This window comes from Engraulis encrasicolus, chromosome 12 (assembly GCF_034702125.1).
Source record: "Engraulis encrasicolus isolate BLACKSEA-1 chromosome 12, IST_EnEncr_1.0, whole genome shotgun sequence".
Lineage (NCBI taxonomy): Eukaryota > Metazoa > Chordata > Actinopteri > Clupeiformes > Engraulidae > Engraulis > Engraulis encrasicolus.
The window spans coordinates 48224519-48244691 of record NC_085868.1 but is presented as its reverse complement, the minus strand read 5'-3'; the positions used below and the strand labels follow the sequence as shown (position 1 = coordinate 48244691).

Below are 20173 nucleotides of genomic sequence, written 5' to 3'. Positions count from 1 at the left end.
CCTTTTTTGCTCAGTACTGTATGACATGATCAACTCATCACAGCCATGCGTAGTACATTGCCACTTCTTCAGTCTCCTCAAGAACTAGCACAGGACACTGAGTCATGGCAGCAAAGCTATAATAACAGACAGAAACAAAACACTCTTGATCCTACTGGCGAATATCACATACCTCTCCCATTTTTGACACAGGTGCTGAGAGAAAAAAACACATCTGACTGGCTGGATCAGGTGAATAATCACCTGAAACTTCCGCTGTGGTCTTGTCAAAGTTACCACACAGTCTCCTGAAACCTCAGGGACACTTAGTCATAGTAGCCTATCTGGTTTCCTGAAAGGTGCACTGTGTAATATTTTTAGTTGTTTCTTTCCCGAATTCATGCATCCCATTCCACCATTATCAAATTCTAAGTATAGATTATGACTGGGAAAATGGCGCTTTTCATAGCCTACATGAAAAGGAGGATCTTCTCCATGGTCTTCCATTTTGAATTTCCAGAAATAGGTATTTTTTAGCTGCAAAACTTACTGCACTTTGATCATAGTTGCAATACCTGCTCTTGCCACATCTTACACAGTGCATCCATGAATAATTGCTCTAAGCTGCAATTGTGTTCATAAAGGTTAGTCCAACCTCAATAGTTATGCGGCTATTTTATCCCATCACTCTCAGGCATTGGTTCCCAAGCCTTTTTTTTTGGTTGGGGACCCCATTTGTACATATTGCTCCTACATTTTTATCCCGCAATATACAGATTTCAAGTGGACATAAACAAACATAAACATCACACCATGATGGCTGCACAGTTGAATAGGACATTGTGTGACTGCAAACTTGTTTACGGCTTAGATGTCTGTGAATAGGATGTGTTACTTGTGCAGTGATTGATTTTCGCTATTAAAATGAGAGATATTTGTGAAAGCTTAAGATGGTGTGCGGTATTTTAATCAGGATATGAATTACGTTGTCATTATACGGCTATTATGTTATGCTAGTTTGTAATAATTATCAGAATATTTTTTTCACCACTAGACATTTCACATAACGCTCATTTGAGTTTTGGGGTACCGACCCCAAGGTTGAGAACATAAAACTGTTCTATGGCATGGTGACCTCAAAGCAGCTATGTGTACAATACTAGTGTCACTTCGCTGCCCATGACAAGTCTTCATCATTCCCGAGAACTGGCTCAAGACTCTGAGTCATGGCATCCGTTCTCCTTAAAATAATGGACATGTTGGCATGGGTTTTGAAAGCAGGGTGTGTCCTATTCGACTCAACTGCCGCAGTACTGCAATTTGCCTCTCTCTTTCTCTTTCTCTTTCTCTCTCTCTCTCTCTCTCTCTCTCTCTCTCTCTCTCTCTCTCTCTCTCTCTCTCTCTCTCTAATGAGACGGTAACAAACAACATGAACCATAATCACTAATTAACACTAGAAAATAGGTCACTATATTAAAGCAGGTCAATATTAAATTACAGAACTTGCATATTTTTCTTGGCTTGTGCTTTTTGATGGGTATAATTTATCTGTATTTCTGCCATGTCAACAAAAAATCATAGCACTTTGTTGTAAAGACTTCAGCACAAATTCATATTCAGTAGATATAAAAATTCAATGACGTCAGCTCGGAGTTCATTCTTAGTCAAGGTGATGTCATTGTTGAGGCAACAGTGTTGGTGGGATGGAGAAGGAAATAGACTCACCTCAGTTATGTTTTAGAGAATGCATCATCATCATCACCATCTTTGTCACTCTCCATGTCTAAAGGGAGATCCCATCTATGACTCCAGATTTCATACAAATGCATACGCTACACAGTTTGTTGACAAAACTCAAGAATTCCCAAACAAGATTGCTGTGTGTGTGTGTGTGTGTGTGTGTGTGTGTGTGTGTGTGTGTGTGTGTGTGTGTGTGTGTGTGTGTGTGTGTGTGTGTGTGTGTGTGTGTGTGTGTGTGTGTGTGTGTTGAACGGTGCATTTTATAGGGCTACTACCTTTTTATAATAGAAATTATAATCAGTAGCCTGCCATCGTTGTATCTTGTTTGGGAATTTAGATTTAGATTTAGATTTAGATTTTCTGTCTTTTAGCTTTGCCAATGGATAGAAAATATCAGGACAAATCCACAGCTAAGAGCCTCTGAGCTAACAGAAAACAATTGCTGCTAATGTTTCGTTCGTGAGGTAATGTGTTGTTTGTGAGCACCCTTGACATGTTGTGAAAACACAGTGCCAAGGTTATCCAGCTGAAGTTTACAACAGACCTGTCCACCCAACCTCACAGAAGAATGCAGACCTGTTCCTGCACTGAAAAGTACTCTGAATGTCACCTTTTCATGTTATGTTTTTTTTTTCAATCTTCTATCAACGTTACCCAAAATTATTACCGTTTTTTTTCTGTGTGTGTGGCAAACATTTTGTTGGTAGCTATTAATAGTTTCAGGCTGATTATCATTATGCTTACATGGATGGTAAAAAATAAACTATGAGCTTTGAATGCATGTTTTACATGTCTTTCCTATTGAGCCACAGGGATTTTAAGGGTTAATGCGCTGGCATGTTAAGGACAAAGTGTCCATTTTAAAGTTGACCGCAGCTTTGCGGAAGTCAGAATATTGTATTGTATCCCTTCACATACACTGATTGGCACAAGTTTATCAGGTCATGGTTGTTTTTGGACAGTGTGGTAGGCCCTTCCATAACAGACTCATTAGTATAACCTTGTGGCGACACATGATACTGCAGAGGGTTTATGTAAAGCCCCTACATTCTCCCAGGTCTTAAAGATGCAGTGTCTCCACTTATGAAATACTTATTTTGACTATGTAAAAAGTAAACCACTACGCTGCAACTTCACCACTTGTCTGAAAGGTAGGCCTACACTGTGCAGGAAATACTCAAAAAAGACACTGCAACTATGCTGCTCATTGAAACTGGGCTGCCTATTGCCAAATTTGATCCTTACATGAAAGTTTACTAAGTAATAAACTAATATTTTCTAGTATGGCCCAAGTGCAGTCATTTTTGCAGCTAAAAATGTCTGTTTCTTGACATTCAAAATGGCGGACCATGGAGAAGCATGAAAAGTGAAAAGTGCATGAAAAGTGCGATTTTCCCAGTCATAATGAATACTTAGAATTTGATGGTGGTGGTAAGTATTCATGAAAAATGCAACATTAGAGAATGGGTAGCATGAGTTCTGGAAATAAACAACTAAAAATCTTACACAGTGCACCTTAAAGTACATTTGGGAAAGGCTATAGGAGATTTTTATTGGATAACTCAAAAGTTCAAATGGATGTAGTGGATTGCCTGACAGACCTGTTAAAACAGTTGAGTAGAGTAAACCGATTGTGGTGGCCTGGTGCGTTATTGATGCATCATTCATATGGAAATAAAAAATGATCCAATTGTGTGGATATATTATATTAAAAGTGATGTCTACCGCAGCCTTCATTTTCTGTCTAATACTTATATTGGCTGCTTCTTGCCTCATTTGACCAGGACAGATATGGTTTTTGATGGTGTGGGAGGCATGCATATTACATTACATAAAAGTAAAGGAAATAGTTGTTTGAAAGCACTCAGAAGCAACTTGCTCCCATTTGACTTTTTTAAAAGACATACATTCATCTTCCACACAAACACACCCAGAGACCCATTTTCATCTGAAATACAAAATAAGTTTATTTTAATCTTATCTTAAATGTACAAACTTGGATGAAAAAAATGCAGCATTTGTGTAACATCCCTAAACAAAGGAAGGGCTGATGAACACAAAGATTAAAGTCGTGCATGGTCACAAAAGAGAATTAAAACAAATGGACACGGTAGAAAAGTATTTACCAAAAGAAAAACAAAATAAACAAAAAAGAGCAAAGGCCTCCAAATTGTACACCAATCCAATCACATAACTGGCAAACCAGACGGTTAAGCAAACTACAGTACACATATATTCATATTAATTACACACACAAAAACAAACATAAAAGAAAAGACTTCCACTCATGACCAAAAGAGCAACTCACAGTATCCATACACTGACAGACTGCACAAATAAAACCACTCAACTTATACATATCTTACTGAGAGGGGTAAACACGGCATGGTTCACACAAAAGATTGATCACCCTCCCAAAATCTTAAGAATGTTTGCTACTTATTTCAGTTTAAAAAAAGGTAGGTAATGATAACTTTAAGGCTTTCTGAGTTTTCTTTTTTTCCCTCGAGTGACTTTGGGTGCCAGGTAAAACCCAAACTTGTTATTTAATTGACCCTTTCAATGAATTGCCAGTGCCGGGAGAGAGATTTGTCCCACAGTTCAGGCTTAAAAAAGTTGGGAGTTGTTCAGTGTCCTGGATGACATTATCTTGTAGTTTATGTATTATTTCAAATGCATATGAGCAAGAGATTTATGTGTTTCTTTTAAAAAGCCACAGAGATGGAAGTCCAATTACATTCAGTGATTTCTCTGTGGTATGTACACTGAGCCAGTGATCAAAAGAGCAGTCCTTCAAAACAAAAAAAGACAACACGGCTGCTCTTTTCCCAAATTGAGGAATAACATGTTCTGTGATGAGTGGTTTCCGGTTTGATCTTACTGTATTCTATCATAATTTTAGACTTTTTGTTTTTTAAAGCTGCTTAATAAAAGAAAAGAATATGTCCTTCGGGACAGAAAAGGAAGCATTTTGATTCACCAAGAGAACTGACGAGGGTTTACTGTGCACTTGTATTGTTGCTGCTGCTGCCAAGATGAGAGCTTCATAAAAAGTAATCCACCAAACGTCATTTTCAACTGCAAAATGGAGTGGCACCAAGTCCACACGATGACACCTCTACTGCAAGGTTAAGGTACAGAAGATCCGACTGTTGACTGAGCTCACAATGTCCCACTGCGCTGGTGAAACAAGACAACCAGCCGTTCTGATCAAAGTTCAATTTGCTTCTTCTACGTTTCAGAGAAGCTACCTCTTTGTGCGTTGCTACAGAGGCTCCTGTTTGTGTGCGTATTGGATGTATGTGTTTGTGTGAAAGTAAAGGGAAAGGGAACATCTACTTTCTACTTTACTGGGGTGATTGATGATGGTGATGGGAGTCTAGGTACAACTGTTCTCGGAAAAGAGTGTGTGTGTGTTTGTGTGTGTGTGTGTGTGTGTGTGTGTGTGTGTGTGTGTGTGTGTTTGTGTGAGAAAGTTCACTTAAGCTGCTACAAAAGTGGTAAGTCAATGTGTGTGGGTGGGTGGGTGTGCGCTACCAGAGACATCTCAGAGAACGAGGAGAAAATCAAACACTATTGAGACACGGGTGAAACTAGTAGTAGTAGTAGTAGTAGTTGTCGGAGATGGTCAGGGATGTGTGTGAGCGTGAGTGTGTGGGAAGGTACAAGGTAGGGTGGTAGGCCACTGAAAAAAGTTGACTCGCACAGCCGTACCCCCAGCTTTCCTTACTTGTCTGCGGGTCCATGTCTGTATGGAGCCCTCATTTGGTCTAAAAGGAAATGAGCAACCAACTGCAGAAACGCAACCGACCATGGAGGAAAAGGTAGGCCTGCGGCAGTGGAGAGATCCACCACATACTCTGCTACGAGGCACGCACTACTGCATCCTGCCTCTGCTTCTTCTGGGTTAGAGAGAGGGAGAGGGAGAGCGAGAGCGAGAGAGAGAAAGAGAGATAAGAGAGAGGAAAGTAAGGGGGAAGAAGGCAGGCAGGCAGGCGGACGGACTGACTGACAGATCAGATGCATGGATGGGAGTGGATGATGGTCAGCTCAGGTCAGGTCAGGTTGACCCAGGCCAGTCCAGGCTAAGAAAGTCAGAAAGTCAGCAGAGTCGTGATGGAATTGGACGATGTTCAGGTCAGGTTGAGCCCCGGCTGGGCTTGAGGCTATCGCGCGCGCTTGCGCGTGACGAAGATGAGCACCCTGCGGATGGCGATGAGGCGGTCCTTCAGGGAGGTCATGGCCAGGATGGTGAGCTGGGCCCGGTTCTCCAGGGGGAGCACCGCCAGCAGCCACCAGCACCACGCGGGCCCACTAGAGTCCGCCTGCGAAGAGCAGAGGAAGAGGAGGGGGAGGGTACAAGACGTCAGTCTTCAGGTCAACACAGATGGGATTCAACATTTACATCACTGGAGTCAGCTTGGAGAGGGCGTTCGAGATGTCAGTCTTCAGGTTAATACACATCGGATTTAACACTTCAGGTTAACACACACATTGGATTTCACAGTTATCGCAAGAAACTTCAAAGGCAGCCTAGGTGGAAGAGACTGTGAGTACAAAAACTCAAATAAACTCAAATCAAATAACTATTTTCCACCACCACTGCACAAGGTGCACTGTGTAAGATGGTGGCCAGAGTAGGTGTAATGCAACTACGCTGCTCATTGAAACTTTGCTTGCTGTCTATTGCCAAATTGTAGCTATTCACGAATATTTACTACATAATGAACTAACATTTACTAGTATAATCAAAGCACAGTAAGTTTTGCAGCTAAAATGCCTACTTCTGGAAATTCAAAATGGCGGACCATGGAGAAGATCCCCCTTTTCTTGTATGAAAAGTGCCATTTTCCCAGTCATAATGAATACTTGTTAAATTGATGGTGGTGGTAAGTATTCATGATCAAAGGTAGCAGTTGTGAATGGGCAGCATGAATTCTGGAAATAAGATGCTAAAAATATTACACACTGCACCTTTAAGACAAATGTGTGCTGTTATTATTGTAAGATTGTATTGTATCGTCTTGTATTGTATTTCTCATTGCACTATGACGCCTAACGCACCTGTGGCTCAGGGTCCTTGACGGGCAGGTGTCCAAAGTGGCTGAGGATTTGGCTCTTCATGTTGTCTTTGAGGGAGGTGAACCAGGCGTTGGCCTGGTCGTACACAGAGTCATGCAGCTTCAGCAGCTCCGCCAGCTCCTCGCCCTCCACCTGCGACAGGCACACGGGAAAACCACAACTTAACACCACGGAAGACGGGGATTGCACACTCACTCACCCAACACACTAAGAGTGTGTCTTAATATGCGACCTTGCCTCCTCCACTTGCGCTTGTCTCCTCGTCCCGCCTCCTGGCCCCTCCTCCGTGGAGAAAACGATATAGTTTCCCAGCTGTCAGCCTAGCCACAACAACTTTTGAGGGTCTGTTTTTCATTCACCATCCCAATTGCAAATGAGAAAAAGACTCTACAATTGAGCTTTTGCAAGATATTGAAATATAATGCTGTTGTCAGTGATGTCATCATGACGAGAAGCAAGTGGAGGAGGCAAGTGGAGGAGGCAAGGTTGCATATTAAGATGCACTCAAGGTTGCACAGTGGCACCTTGGCACCTTTGCTCAGTGGGCAAAGGTGTCGTCCCATAAATAAACACAGTGACAAACTGGAATTGCACACTCACTCCACAAAAGGCAGAGGGTACAATTCAACACAGTGGAGGACTGGTATTGCACCCTTACTCAAAACACAGTTCTTTGGCCTTTTGATTGCCTTTTGATGTTTTACCACATGCACAAAAAAAACCCCAAAATGATGATTTCTGTCTACACACACACACACACACGTGCCAGTTTGATTCAAGTGCCACACTTCCAAAAAACGTGATTAACAGACTACGCGATGACCAGCGGCCAGAAATCATCGTTGGCACGACTGCCAGGTTTCCATTTCGAAATAGCCTGTGAAATGTGGACTAGAGCCCAGCTCCCTGTTGACTAACACACACACACACACACAGACAGAGCGTCCTCTCACCTTCTTGTCCTGGAGGTACTCGATCTTGGCGGTGTGGTAGCCGTCCCTCTGGCCGTGACTGAGCACTTTGAAGCGAGACACCCCCACCGTGTCGACCACCGAGCGGCCGTCCGGGAAGAACTTCACGTCCTTCACCTCAAGCATGCAGCCGTAGTCCGCAAACCTGAAGACAACCATCAAACAAAACAGACACCAAAAAAAAAGGTCAAAGATCCACGCACAGCTTCTAGATGCTGGTAAGCACATACATATGTGTGCGTGTATACATGTCTGCATACGTGCATAAGTATTTCGGTGTGTATGTATGTATGTATGTATGTATGTATGTATGTATGTATGTATGTATGTATGTATGTATGTATGTATGTATGTATGTATGTATGTATGTATGTATGTATGTATGTATGTATGTATGTATGTACAGTCATGGCCAAAAGTATTGGCACCCCTTCAATTCTGATAGAAAATACTCAATTTCTTCCAGAAAATGGTTGCAATCACAAATTCTTTGTTATTAATATCTTCATTTGTTTTTCTTGCAATGAAAAAACACAAAAGAGAATGAAAAAAAGTCAAATGAATGATCATTTTACACAAAACTCCAAAAATGGGCCGGACAAAAGTATTGACACCCTCAGCCTAATACTTGGTAGCACAACCTTTAGACAAAATATCTGCGAACCGCCACTTGCGGTAACCATCAATGAGCTTCCTACAACACTCTGCTGGAATTTTAGACCATCCTTCTTGAGATTTGAAGGGTGCTTTCTCCAAACTGCCACTGTGAGACCCCTCCACAGGTTTTCTATGGGATTAGGGGGTGGACTCCTACATTATGCAGCAAAATATGTTGATAGTCTTTAGACTTCATAATTTCATGCACACGGTCAAGCAGTCCAGTGCCAGAGGCAGCAAAGCAACCTCAAAACATCAGGGAACCTCTGCCATGTTTGACTGTACGGACCGTGTTATTTTCTTTGAAGGCCTCATCTTTTTTTCCTGCATTCATTTGAATGGACAGGAAAACACTGAGGCCTTCAAAGAAAAGAATACGGTCTGTACAGTCGAACATGGCAGAGGTTCCCTGATGTTTTGAGGTTGCTTTGCTGCCTCTGGCACTGGACTGCTTGACCATGTGCATGGAATTATGAAGTCTGAAGATTATCAACACATTTTGCTGCATAATGTAGGAGTCCACCCCCTAATCCCATAGAAAACCTGTGGAGGGGTCTCACAGTGGCAGTTTGGAGAAAGCACCCTTCAAATCTCAAGAAGAATCTCAAGAGTGTTGTAGGAAGCTCATTGATGGTTACCGCAAGTGGCTGTTCGCAGATATTTTGTCTAAAGGTTGTGCTATCAAGTATTAGGCTGAGGGTGTCAATACTTTTGTCCGGCCCATTTTTGGAGTTTTGTGTAAAATGATCATTCATTTGACTTTTTTTCATTCTCTTTTGTGTTTTTTCATTGCAAGAAAAACAAATGAAGATATTAATAACAAATAATTTGTGATCGCAACCATTTTCTGGAAGAAATTCAGTATTTTCCAACAGAATTGAAGGGGTGCCAATACTTTTGGCCATGACTGTATGTATGTATGTATGTATGTATGTATGTATGTATGTATGTATGTATGTATGTATGTATGTATGTATGTATGTATGTATGTATGTATGTATGTATGTATGTATGTATGTATGTATGTATGTATGTATGTATGTATGTATATATGTGTGTATGTGTGTCTATGAATGCTTGCATGTCCTCACCCTTTGACATCGTCGGCGATGCACATGCCAAACTGCTTGGTGCCACTCTCCATGGAGCGGCGGATCATGAGGCGGTAGCGCGGCTCGAAGACGTGCAGCGGGCACGGGATGGTGGGGAACGCCATGGTGCAGATGAAGATGGGAACCTCCTGATTCAGGCTGAACACAGACACAGGCAGATGCACAACATTAGACAACATGGTCCTTTACAGGGATACGCCACCATTGCTGGGTATTTGCTCAAATGACAACTCCTCCTGTGTGTGTGTGGGGGTGTGCGTGTGTGTGTGTGTGTGTGTGTAGGTGTGTGTGTGTGTAGGTGTGTAGGTGTGTGCGTGTGTAGGTGTGTAGGTGTGTGCGTGTGTAGGTGTGTGCGTGTGTAGGTGTGTGTGTGTGTGTAGGTGTGTGTGTGTGTGTGTGTAGGTGTGTGTGTAGGTGTGCGTGTGTGTGTGTAGGGGTGTGTGTGTGTGTGTGTGTGTGTGTGTGTGTGTGTGTGTGTGTGTGTGTGTGTGTGTGTGTGTGTGTGTGTGTGTGTGTGTGTGTGTGTGTGAGTGTGTGTGTAGGGGTGTGTGTGTGTGTGTGTGTGTGTGTGTGTGTGTGTGTGTGTGTGTGTGTAGGGGTGTGTGTGCGTGTGTGACATGTGTTTAGTGAGCAACTCACTTGGAGATCTCCTTCATCTCCTCCTCTTGGATCTTCTTCCTCTCTGTCAGCTCGTCTCCCAGGTAACGCAGAAGCACCTCCTCCATCAGGAAGGTCTTCTTGTACCCCCTGCTGGCCAGGTACTGCAAATGCATGCACACAATAGAAGGTTAGGTGGTCAGCCATTTCAGTGCACGTTTCAAATGATATCAATTCAAGTATAAATAACAATTGTTCCCTAAATGCATGCAATAAAATCTGAGTATATGTAAGGATGAGGGTGCATGGCTTTTTTTATCTACAAGTCTGTGTGTGCGCACTTCAAAAAAATAAGAAAAGTGAGTATATGTTGTGGCCTACCTCGGAGAGGTTCTCCTTGCAGAGCGGGCAGTTGGGGTTGTGATCCATGCAGCGCTCCAGACATTTGAGGCAGAAGGTGTGACCACAGGGGGTGGTAACGGGCTCATAGAACAACCTGGAAAGGAGCCACAGAAAGAAAGAAAGAAAGAAAGAAAGAAAGAAAGAAAGAAAGAAGGACATAAAGAAAGAAAGAAGCAGGCAAGCAAAAAAGACAAAAAAGAAAGAAGGAGTTACTCACATTCCAAAGGTCTGTTTACAGTAGCTGTATGATATGATATGATATGGAGGCTTTAAAAAAAGGCAATCATGTCACTACAACCACGAATGGAAGCAAGTCTTACCTCATACACAGAGAGCACTCGAAATCTCCACTGTCCAGCAGCTCCTTATGCACCTCCCTCAGGCCCGTGGACAGGACAGCAGACATGGAGGAGCTGAGACCATCTAGAAACACAAACACGGACAACATCCAGGTTAGTCCAGTCCACAGAGTTCATTGGCAACAACACTGCCCAACAAAGGCAAACTGCAGTGACTATGGCAACATTGAAATGGAGGAAACGTTTTGGTATTAGGTTGGATATTGTAGTTACTGCACATTAGACACACAAGTATCTCTAAAACGGGACACATTTGGACCATAAGGTTTTGACACAAAATAAAGCAGGCGTTATGGAGAACATTTTCCGTATAAACGCAATTTTGTGTGAACTACTAGACATTTTGTAGACTCAGTCCTGTTATTACACGTGTATAATAAATAACAAAATGTGAGGATATGGAAAAGTAAGTCATTCATACCCAACGCAATCTCCATGGTCAATAAGCAATGGAAAAGCTAGGCTGGTATAACAACAAGGGACTGGATCTGGTATCTGACCTGTACTGTATGTGGTGTGTGTGCTGGGAGAGGTGGCTGGAGGGAGGGGATATGTGCAATGTTTTTTATGTGTATTTATGTTTTTTAGAGTATGAGTGTTTTAATGGAGTGAATGTACATGTTTGTTTTTATGGTGAGACGAAAGACAAATTTCATGCTTGCATGACAAATAAAGTATATTCTATTCTATTCTATTCTATCCAATGACAATCCAAGGTACCTGGCCTAAGCAGCTTGCTGGGGGGCATGTGGCTCAGCTCCCCGGAGCCTTTCCTCTTGAGGCTGGAGGGGGTGGGCAGGGCCGACAGCACTGCCGTCAGGCTCTTGCTGTTCTCCAGGAGTCCGGCAGGCGGGCTGAGGGCCGTGGAGGAGGAGCCTGACGCGCCAGCTGCACTGCTAGCAGCGCTAGCGCCCCCATCGCTGCCCTTTGAGTGACTCGCGTCAGGGGAATCCTGAGGACGAGGAGAGAATTGGGAGAACACTGATTAAAAACACTTTGGCAATTTCCACCATTTTAGTTCAACAACATTTGTGCAGTGCTTCACAGTAGAAAGAATATGGACAGCCTGATTTAACAACCAAGCTAAAAGCCTTAGAAGTAAAAGTAAAAGGAACAAGGGAATGGAAATTAACAAAATTCTACACAGAGAGTGAAAAATGTGCATGGAATAATGTGACAGCAGCAGTAGCAGTGTCAGTTATTGAGGTGTGTGTGTGTGTGTGTGTGTGTGTGTGTGTGTGTGTGTGTGTGTGTGTGTGTGTGTGTGTGTGTGTGTGTGTGTGTGTGTGTGTGTGTGTGTGTGCCCTGAAATAGGCTTCAGACCAGTATAACTTTTTTTGCATTTATGTAGGAGACACATTATTGCTACTTTAATATTGTTTGGAGTGCTGTATTGTTTCTCAATAATTATTAGTCCACCCAAATAAAATAATCAAACTGTGTGTCTGTGTGGTGCCTGCCCACCTTGGAGCAGCCCGTTGCGGTGCTGTAGGAGGGAGGAAGTGAGTTGAAGAGGGCAGAGGCCTTCAGGCGACATGAGGGGTCCGACTGCCTGGAAGGCAACGGGGCCGAGAGACCGTCCTCCTCAAACACTGAAGAGAAGAGTGCACTCAGGACCTGGATAGGGGTCGGGGGGAGGGAGAGAGGGGGCGAGAGAGGTATATTCCTCATCTGTACACCAACAGGCACATAGACACAGATGTTTAGTATGGTGTAGTGTAGTAGTAGTATTGTAGTTAAAGTAAAGCACAAAACATTCAAGCGGGTCAAATCAACTAGCTTAGCTGGTCAAACCACAATCTAGCCCGCTTTCAATTTAGCCCATTATGAAAATAGCTGAGAATTACTTCATTTCTAAATATATGGGCACGGGGTCAAGTGCTGGTTAGTCAGGAGAATGTGTGCGTTGTGTACATGTATGGCATCTTACCTTCTGGGCTTCTAGCTTGACAACGCTCCAGTCTGGCTTGAGAGCCACACAGTAGAAGTATTGTTGAAGAGCCTCCTCCGCCCTTCCAGCGCCACTCAGGGCCTTCGCCTTAGTGTAGTGGGCCTGGGGAGAGAGAGAGGGAGGGGGAGAGAGAGAGAGAGAGAGATGAATAAATTGAATACATGGCAGAACGGTGAACTCACAGACTTAGTGTCATGCAGTGACTCCACACTGAGAATAATAGCTTTGGTTAGTTAAGAATGTAAAATTTAGATCTTGATATTGAAGGCTGGAGACTTCCGTTGCCACCATGATCAGTTCGGTCTTGTCCTTCAAAGCAACACTGTATCAACAGCATGTTCAGTTCATACTGTCCTTGTACAGGACATTCTCTTCTTTACAGTACAGGATTGCACCAGAGATTCTTTAAGTATCGAGATATGCCAACATAATAGGTTGCTATGGGCACCTAACATGACCAGGTTCCGGTCTGCCTAAAGGTGCGTGTCATAATGCTCCTAGCATTGAATAGAACAGTCCTTAGGTCTGCCTAGGTCTGCCTAAAGGGGGATCCTTCCTCCCCCTTGCTATAATAGAACCAGGAAACAATGGGCCAATGGAACCTCTCTCTACTCTACTTTCTCTGATTGCACTGTTCCATTGCAGCAATAACTGTGACGCACACATCAGCCTTGCAAGTTGCAACTCTCAGCCTTGCTACTTTAAAGGTGCCATGTAATATTCTTACCAGTTTCTTTCCGGAACTCATGCTGCCCATTCAAATTGGACCTTTTTCATGAATATTTACCACAACCGTCAAAATCTGCAGTTTTCATATATAAAAAGGTGGATCTTCTCCATGTCCGTCATTTTGAATTTCCAGAAATAATTTTCAGCTGCAAGACTTACTGTACTTTGGTCATACTAGTAAATATTAGTTTATTATTAAGTAGATATTCATGAAAAGATCAAATTTGGCAATAGGCTGCACAGTTTCAATGATCTGCATAATTGCAATACCTACTCTGGCCACCATTCTACACAGTGCACCTTTTAGTTTATATAAGATTATATAAAATTGTGCAATTATATGAATTATATGGAAGGAGATTAAATGAAATCCTGTGTCCTGTAAGACAGGAATTGGCTTTACAAGGCAAAGCCATAACTGGCTGCTAAGAACCATAAAATAAACATACAGCTTGTATAACTGATGAATAGTTTGTGTTCTGAAGGCCTTCATTCATGGAATGTGGAGCAGTATCATGTAATGCACTAACGTGTTTTAATGAGGTCAATGGTTGTTATATGAATTCATTGGGGGCGTGGCCATTGAGGTCAGTGGGTCAGGAGGCCAATTTTTTTGCCTGATGTTATACTGACTTGACAACTTGGAGGACCTCAAAAAGACAACTTGCAGGTTGCATTTTTTGTTTTGTTTTAATGTGCATGACTGAGTTTGTGTGTGTATGCATGTCTCCATAACGCCTCCTCACATAAGGGCACTGAGGTGTGTGTGTGTGTGTGTGTGAGAAAGAGAGAGAGCGAGCGAGAGCGAGACAGTGTGTGTGTGTGTGTGTGTGTGTATTATGTGTGCGCGTGTGTGTGTGTCTGTGATCCCTCCTTACCTTGGGGCACTGTGGTTTGAGTCGACACACGCTTTCGGCATCCTGGATGGCCTGTCCGAAATTCCTCATCTCCATGTGCAACTCTGCCCGCCGTGCCAGCAGCCTGCATATAGAGGGCGCTAGAGAGACAACAGAGAACAGGGAAAAGGTTTCTGTTAAAAACAAAGTGAAAACCACAGAAAAAAACAGTTCTGAAAACAGTTCCTATGTCAAGTGTCCTTGCATTAGCCAAACAGAGGGTTCCGAGAGCACAGGAAAAGGTGTGTAAAAACAGGGTAAAAATGCAGAAAAAGACCCAATACATGTACATTAAATAATTAATGTGTTAAGCTTTCTTGTGCCACAGGAACACAGCTGATTCCCAGATAGGGGGTCATAATTGCAGGGGGTGGTCACGGGAAGTGTTGACATTTGTATAAAATGTTGAAAATATGCCTTCACAAAATATAACGATTCCATAAATTGGTTAGTAATAGCATTCACAATCACTTGTATAAGTATTAATATATGTACTTATTTACATTTCCTGTGAGTTTGAACTTAAAATTAAGTAATGTTAAAAGAAAAAATATATATTTGGCATTTGTTATAATGGGGTTATGAGTCACGAAAATATTCTTAGGTCCAAAACAGCAGAAAACATTTGGGAACCACTGGCTGAACGGCTTCAAATGCCTGGACTTTCTCAGAATGACTTAGTTTTAAGGCAGATGTTGGCCTTTTTGCCCGTTGGCATACGCTGGAATTAGATGACTCACTCTGAAACTCAGACGACATTTCTCTCACTGAGAGAGAGTCTGATACAGGAGAAGTGAAAAAAAGGCTTATATAAGTGTGTTCATGTAACGCGTTATATAAACACAATTTTGACCTTGTCTCTAAAAAAGAAAAATCATCACACACAAAACTGTGATGGAATTCAGTTAAATGTTAGAACTCAAAGGTAGCCTAGTTCTCTTGATTTATGAAAACAAATTGAAAGAACTCATTACAAGTGGCCAAGTCAGTTGGTCAGTGACAGTCCTATATTGGGGGGGGGGGGTCTAGACATTTGAGTAGACAATCTGCTTGCATAAAATCCAGGTCACCAAAGTGGACCAGACCCACACCCCTTACACCCCACACACACACCAGACCTCACCCTCCATATTTCATTGCAGGCCTGACGATAAGTAGGCTACCTGTCTTCCAGAACTTTCTGGCACATGCACACCTGTGGCAAGCAGCAACTGTGATAAGATTGGGCTGCAACACTATACCCTCGTCCAGGTCTTTGATATCGAATCGCCACTGGCTGTACAGAAGGATGTGACTCGCTAAGTGAGCAGTCCCTTGCTACCAACATTTATCACCATTCTTGACATTGGATTGAGAGGAACACATTTTATGCACCCCTAACCACCAAGCATTCTTTTTTTTTTTCAGGACACATCATGCCATTTTGATATGGCAAATATCCATACATGAATTAGGGCTGAACGAGCGGAAATTAAATTTGAAGCCTATGAAATGAAATGCTTTCAACCAGTAGGCTGCAAAAAAAACTTCAGAAAACTGACAATTGTGCCCCAAATTTATTCTGGTGGTCCAGCCAAAGCATCACTATTAAGCAGGTTTAAAACGGAGGGGTTTCACTCCTTTGAAAGAAGTCAATGTGTGAAGCATACTACCACTGTGTTTGCGACCCCTATCTCAATATGCCCAACACCTACCATGCCATGTTGGTCCGCTACAGAGCAGCAGAGGTAAACTGAGGTGCCCCAGCCTCTCCCTCCTAAACACTCATCCTGGTCACTTAGCACCCGTGTGTGTGTGTGTGTGTGTGTGTGTGTGTGTGTGTGTGTGTGTGTGTGTGTGTGTGTGTGTGTGTGTGTGTGAGGAGGAGGATCCCTTCACCATCCGCATGCACTGCCCTTCAGACACTCCCCCTTATGCAAGCAGGTCAGCATCCAGAGCCCGTGCCTGTGCCGGCTGGCCTGCCGTAGCTGCTAAAACCAGGTCAGGCCACAACAGATGTAATGGCATGCTGGATCCTAGTTAACATTACAGCCGGGCAACCATCAGTCAACGTGACGCAAATCTTAACTTTAGTTAAATCCAGAGGTGGACCAAAAATCGGCTATATGCACTGAATATGGCAATGCTGCCCGAGACACAGGCCCAGAGGTGGACAGTTTGATTACAGAAAAAATAGGCTATATGGCAAAGTTGTTTCGTTAGTCCCACAGGAAACTTAACTACAGCACATTGTCCAATAGTTCTACTGTCTGTCATAAGCACAATCACTTAACACCAGAACACTGACCCACTGTGTGTGTGTGTGTGTGTGTGTGTGTGTGTGTGTGTGTGTGTGTGTGTATTCAGGTTACTCTGCTCATAACTGCATTCCGACAGGAGACCTGGCTGGGAGAAGCGGCTCAGACTCGAGAGAGTGAGAGGAGCGTCTGTGACCTGACCTAGTTTTCAGGCTCGGGTAATAGAGGTGGAGCCCTTTGCTTGCCCTTGCCTCCTCATGAAGTTACAGACCCAAACATGAACCCAATTTTGCCACTGACTGACACTCCGCTTCCACGCTTTGAACAGCAGGCGGACCCATGGGCCATGTACCAACCATGCCCATGCTATTCACCCCGGTCCCCATACGGCGTGAATGACGTTAGCGGAGCAGATGGTCTCTCCGGGGTGACGTGTAGTGGGAAGCCCGCAGGCCCCCGGCATGTTTGTTTGCCAACATTTCACACATTGTGAGAGCCATGTACCACAACACGCGTCTGTTCGGCATGTCAATATTTCTTGGAAGTCTTGGGCGAGTGACAATATTTCATTTTAGATACATTATATTGGATGCTGTACGCATATTAAAAGCCTGTCATCCAAAATATCATATTACAATTGACAGCTCAGAACACAAGCCAACAATAACGCAATGGCATTTTTTGCAACTTTTTCAGCCTATAATTAAGCCGTGCATCAGTTATAAAAAAAAAAGAAACCATCCATAGAGTTTACATTTAAATATTATATTAATTATGCTTGTAATGATATTAATGCTCCTTGAGTTGAAAACTTCATACAGTGACAGTAGGTCTAAAGGCATGGAAAAACCCTGCGTTGGGGTTGCTGTTGAATGGCTCAGCCTACTTAGTGTAGCGACCCCTGTAGTTGCGGTGTGATCAGTGCAGCAAAATGTAGGTCACTCACTCAAACTTACAAAACCAAAGCAGTTGACATGCAAATGATTTGCCCGTTTTCTTACCTATTTCCACAGCTTTGTTGAACTTATCCAACGCTTCTGCGAGGTCGTCCTTTTTCCACATTCCATCCGCTTCCAGCCAAAGTCGTCTCGATTTACTTTCCGATTCGAACCATTTATCCAACAAACAGCTGAGAACGACGTTCACTCTGAAGCCATGAAAACGATTTTCCTCCAATGATCTGTTGATCTTGGAATGACAACTACTGCATTCCTTCACACCATTGTCTTCTATGCACCGTTTGCAATAGGTATGACCACATTCTAAAGTGGTGGGTTCTGACAACAGACACTTACAGAGTTTGCACGTAAATAAGTCCAAGCATTCGTCTTCTTCCAGTCCATCTCTGCCCGCACTAGTTGAAGCAACGCTCAGCCTGACGCTTGTTTTTGAATCGAGTGTGTCCACCGGTTGCCTTGGCTTGGTGCTGCTTTCCGTTTTGCGGTCTCCCAACTCCTTTCCCCGTATAGTCCGAGCTATGCTTTCCACCAAAAGGCCAAGTTCCGCAGGTAGCAGCCTCTGAATGTTTGCAGCTACACGGTAGGAATCTAGCGCATCTCCAATCCGACCAGCTCTGGCCAAGGCGTCCGCTTTGCGCAAACAGATCCCCCTGTCCGGTTGGTGTAGGTCGGCAAGTTGCGAGCTGTAGATCTCCACGGCAAGGTCGAAGTTCCCTGCCCGACAAGCTTCTTCGGCAACCTCAAGCATTTCAGGACATAAACCCTGTGCGTTAGGGTTCGATATGTCGTGAACGAAGTGTTCCGTGTGGTTCTGTATGCCCGCGTCCATCGTTGTATAATTGCCAGCCACAATGTGGGTTAAATTATAGCTAGCTGGCTAGCAGTTACACAAGCTTTCGTGCTAACACGGAGAGCGCCTCCCCTAGCTGTCCCAGTAAAATTATAAAACGAACCCCTGCAACAGTAGGCCCTGCCCTTTCACATTACAAAAGTCAGCCTGGCCAAAGTGCTGTAAATAAGTAGAGCAGCCCATAACTATCGAAGCCCTACTTACGCTTGGTGTTGTCTGGTGATTAATATCCCAGACATGTTTCATAACCAATATCGCCGGTAATCGCTTCCGTAACTATGATGCTCCACCAATAAGTCATCAGGTAACGCTAGCGTTGTTGTTGTGAAACGTTAACGTTATCCTGACGAATTCAACCACTCCGAAGCAAACATTTCCAAACAGGAAGCCCAGGTAAAAGAAAAACACCTAGCAGCGACGCATGCCTAATATATCACATTTACCGGTGAGCGTAAACAGGCGTTTTGAAAAGCTTAACATAAACATAACCGAGTTGGAACCTTGTTTCGCAACACACGGAGCTCGCTTTCACCGGTTTAAGTCGTTCTTGGTTTGATAGATGTATTCCGTTTTCATCCCACGTTAAATAATGCCATCTTCTCACGAAGATAATAAACAGCTATGTTTAAACGATACCGAGTTTGCAATAGGTATCAGATTTATATAAGACCAGATAACGATACCCTTCCAACCAAATGGCAGAGGTTTGCGTAAACGAGAACTTAGCGCCAGCTAACTGTTACCTAACCAAGAAAACTCTCGTAGTATTTCCCTTAGTTTTAGTCACGCGGTGTAGTTCACAGATACACGTCGTCGCGGTTCACATTTTGTTCCGATTCCCGATACATTTTCGTTCAGATATTTGGTTTGGAATGATTTTAAAGTCGAATGAAACCGTCGGCAAGGCACTCGAACTACACATCATAACAGACATAACAACTAGCTGGCTAGCGAAGCCGTCTTCGTCACCGTCCCCCAGGATAACGCAAGCAGCACGTGACGCGGAGCGAAAGGCTTCATTGGTGAATTAGATCTACTTTATATAACTAGACAAATTGTTGTATAATCATAGTTGAGTCCAGCAGAACATCTTGAACGAGTACATCGCTCATGCGACCAGTGGTCAATGAATTGTCTCCTATTTCAAACACCCAACAAATTGTCAGACATAATTTATTTGACTAGAATGCCTGCTTGGGCACAGGGCTCCTGTTTCATGTGAACGAGAATCCTTAAAGTGAAACACCTCTGTTTATGCAGAGATTTATGTAATGAGTTACTTTATATAACGCATTTATTGGCCTATATAGCCATACATAGCGTTATGAAATCAAGTAGATCTAGGCCATTGTAAGAATTTTAATAAATTGTTATTACAGGTCAAGGATAATGTTCCAGTCGTCAGGTCAAATCATAATTGTGTCAATCATTATAGGCCTATTATAGGCAACGTTTTATTAGAGCTAATTACAAATCGATTTGTAAGACCACGTGTTATCTTTAAAATTCCTGTAGAATAGTGTACTCCTCCACTGTTTAATAAGCTATTGAGTTGACCAATGATTTTATGCTGACATTAAAGGCCTATGTATCGGCTCTGGAGAGTTCTCCAATCTTGTGGCAGCCCATTGTCTACCTAAAACAGGGGTGGG

At 43.1% G+C, this 20173-nt stretch overlaps 1 protein-coding gene across 2 annotated transcripts; it reads right to left on the bottom strand.

Moving 5' to 3' along the window:
• Positions 1-5176: 5176 nt before the first annotated feature.
• lonrf2 (LON peptidase N-terminal domain and ring finger 2) lies at positions 5177-19489 on the bottom strand. Of its 2 annotated transcripts, none has more exons than XM_063212347.1 (12): positions 17714-19489; positions 14458-14576; positions 12830-12952; positions 12364-12570; positions 11620-11851; positions 10861-10963; positions 10520-10634; positions 10181-10302; positions 9521-9679; positions 7755-7917; positions 6784-6933; positions 5177-6044 (listed from the first exon to the last, which is right to left on the bottom strand). In XM_063212347.1, the coding sequence occupies exons 1-12, from the start codon at positions 18498-18500 to the stop codon at positions 5886-5888; spliced, it is 2439 nt and encodes an 812-aa protein (XP_063068417.1). In that variant the 5' UTR covers positions 18501-19489; the 3' UTR covers positions 5177-5885. The 2 variants fall into 2 exon arrangements, with proteins under 2 accessions (XP_063068417.1, XP_063068418.1); XM_063212348.1 differs by having other exon boundaries at positions 12364-12516.
• Between the last annotated feature and the right edge of the window lie 684 nt (positions 19490-20173).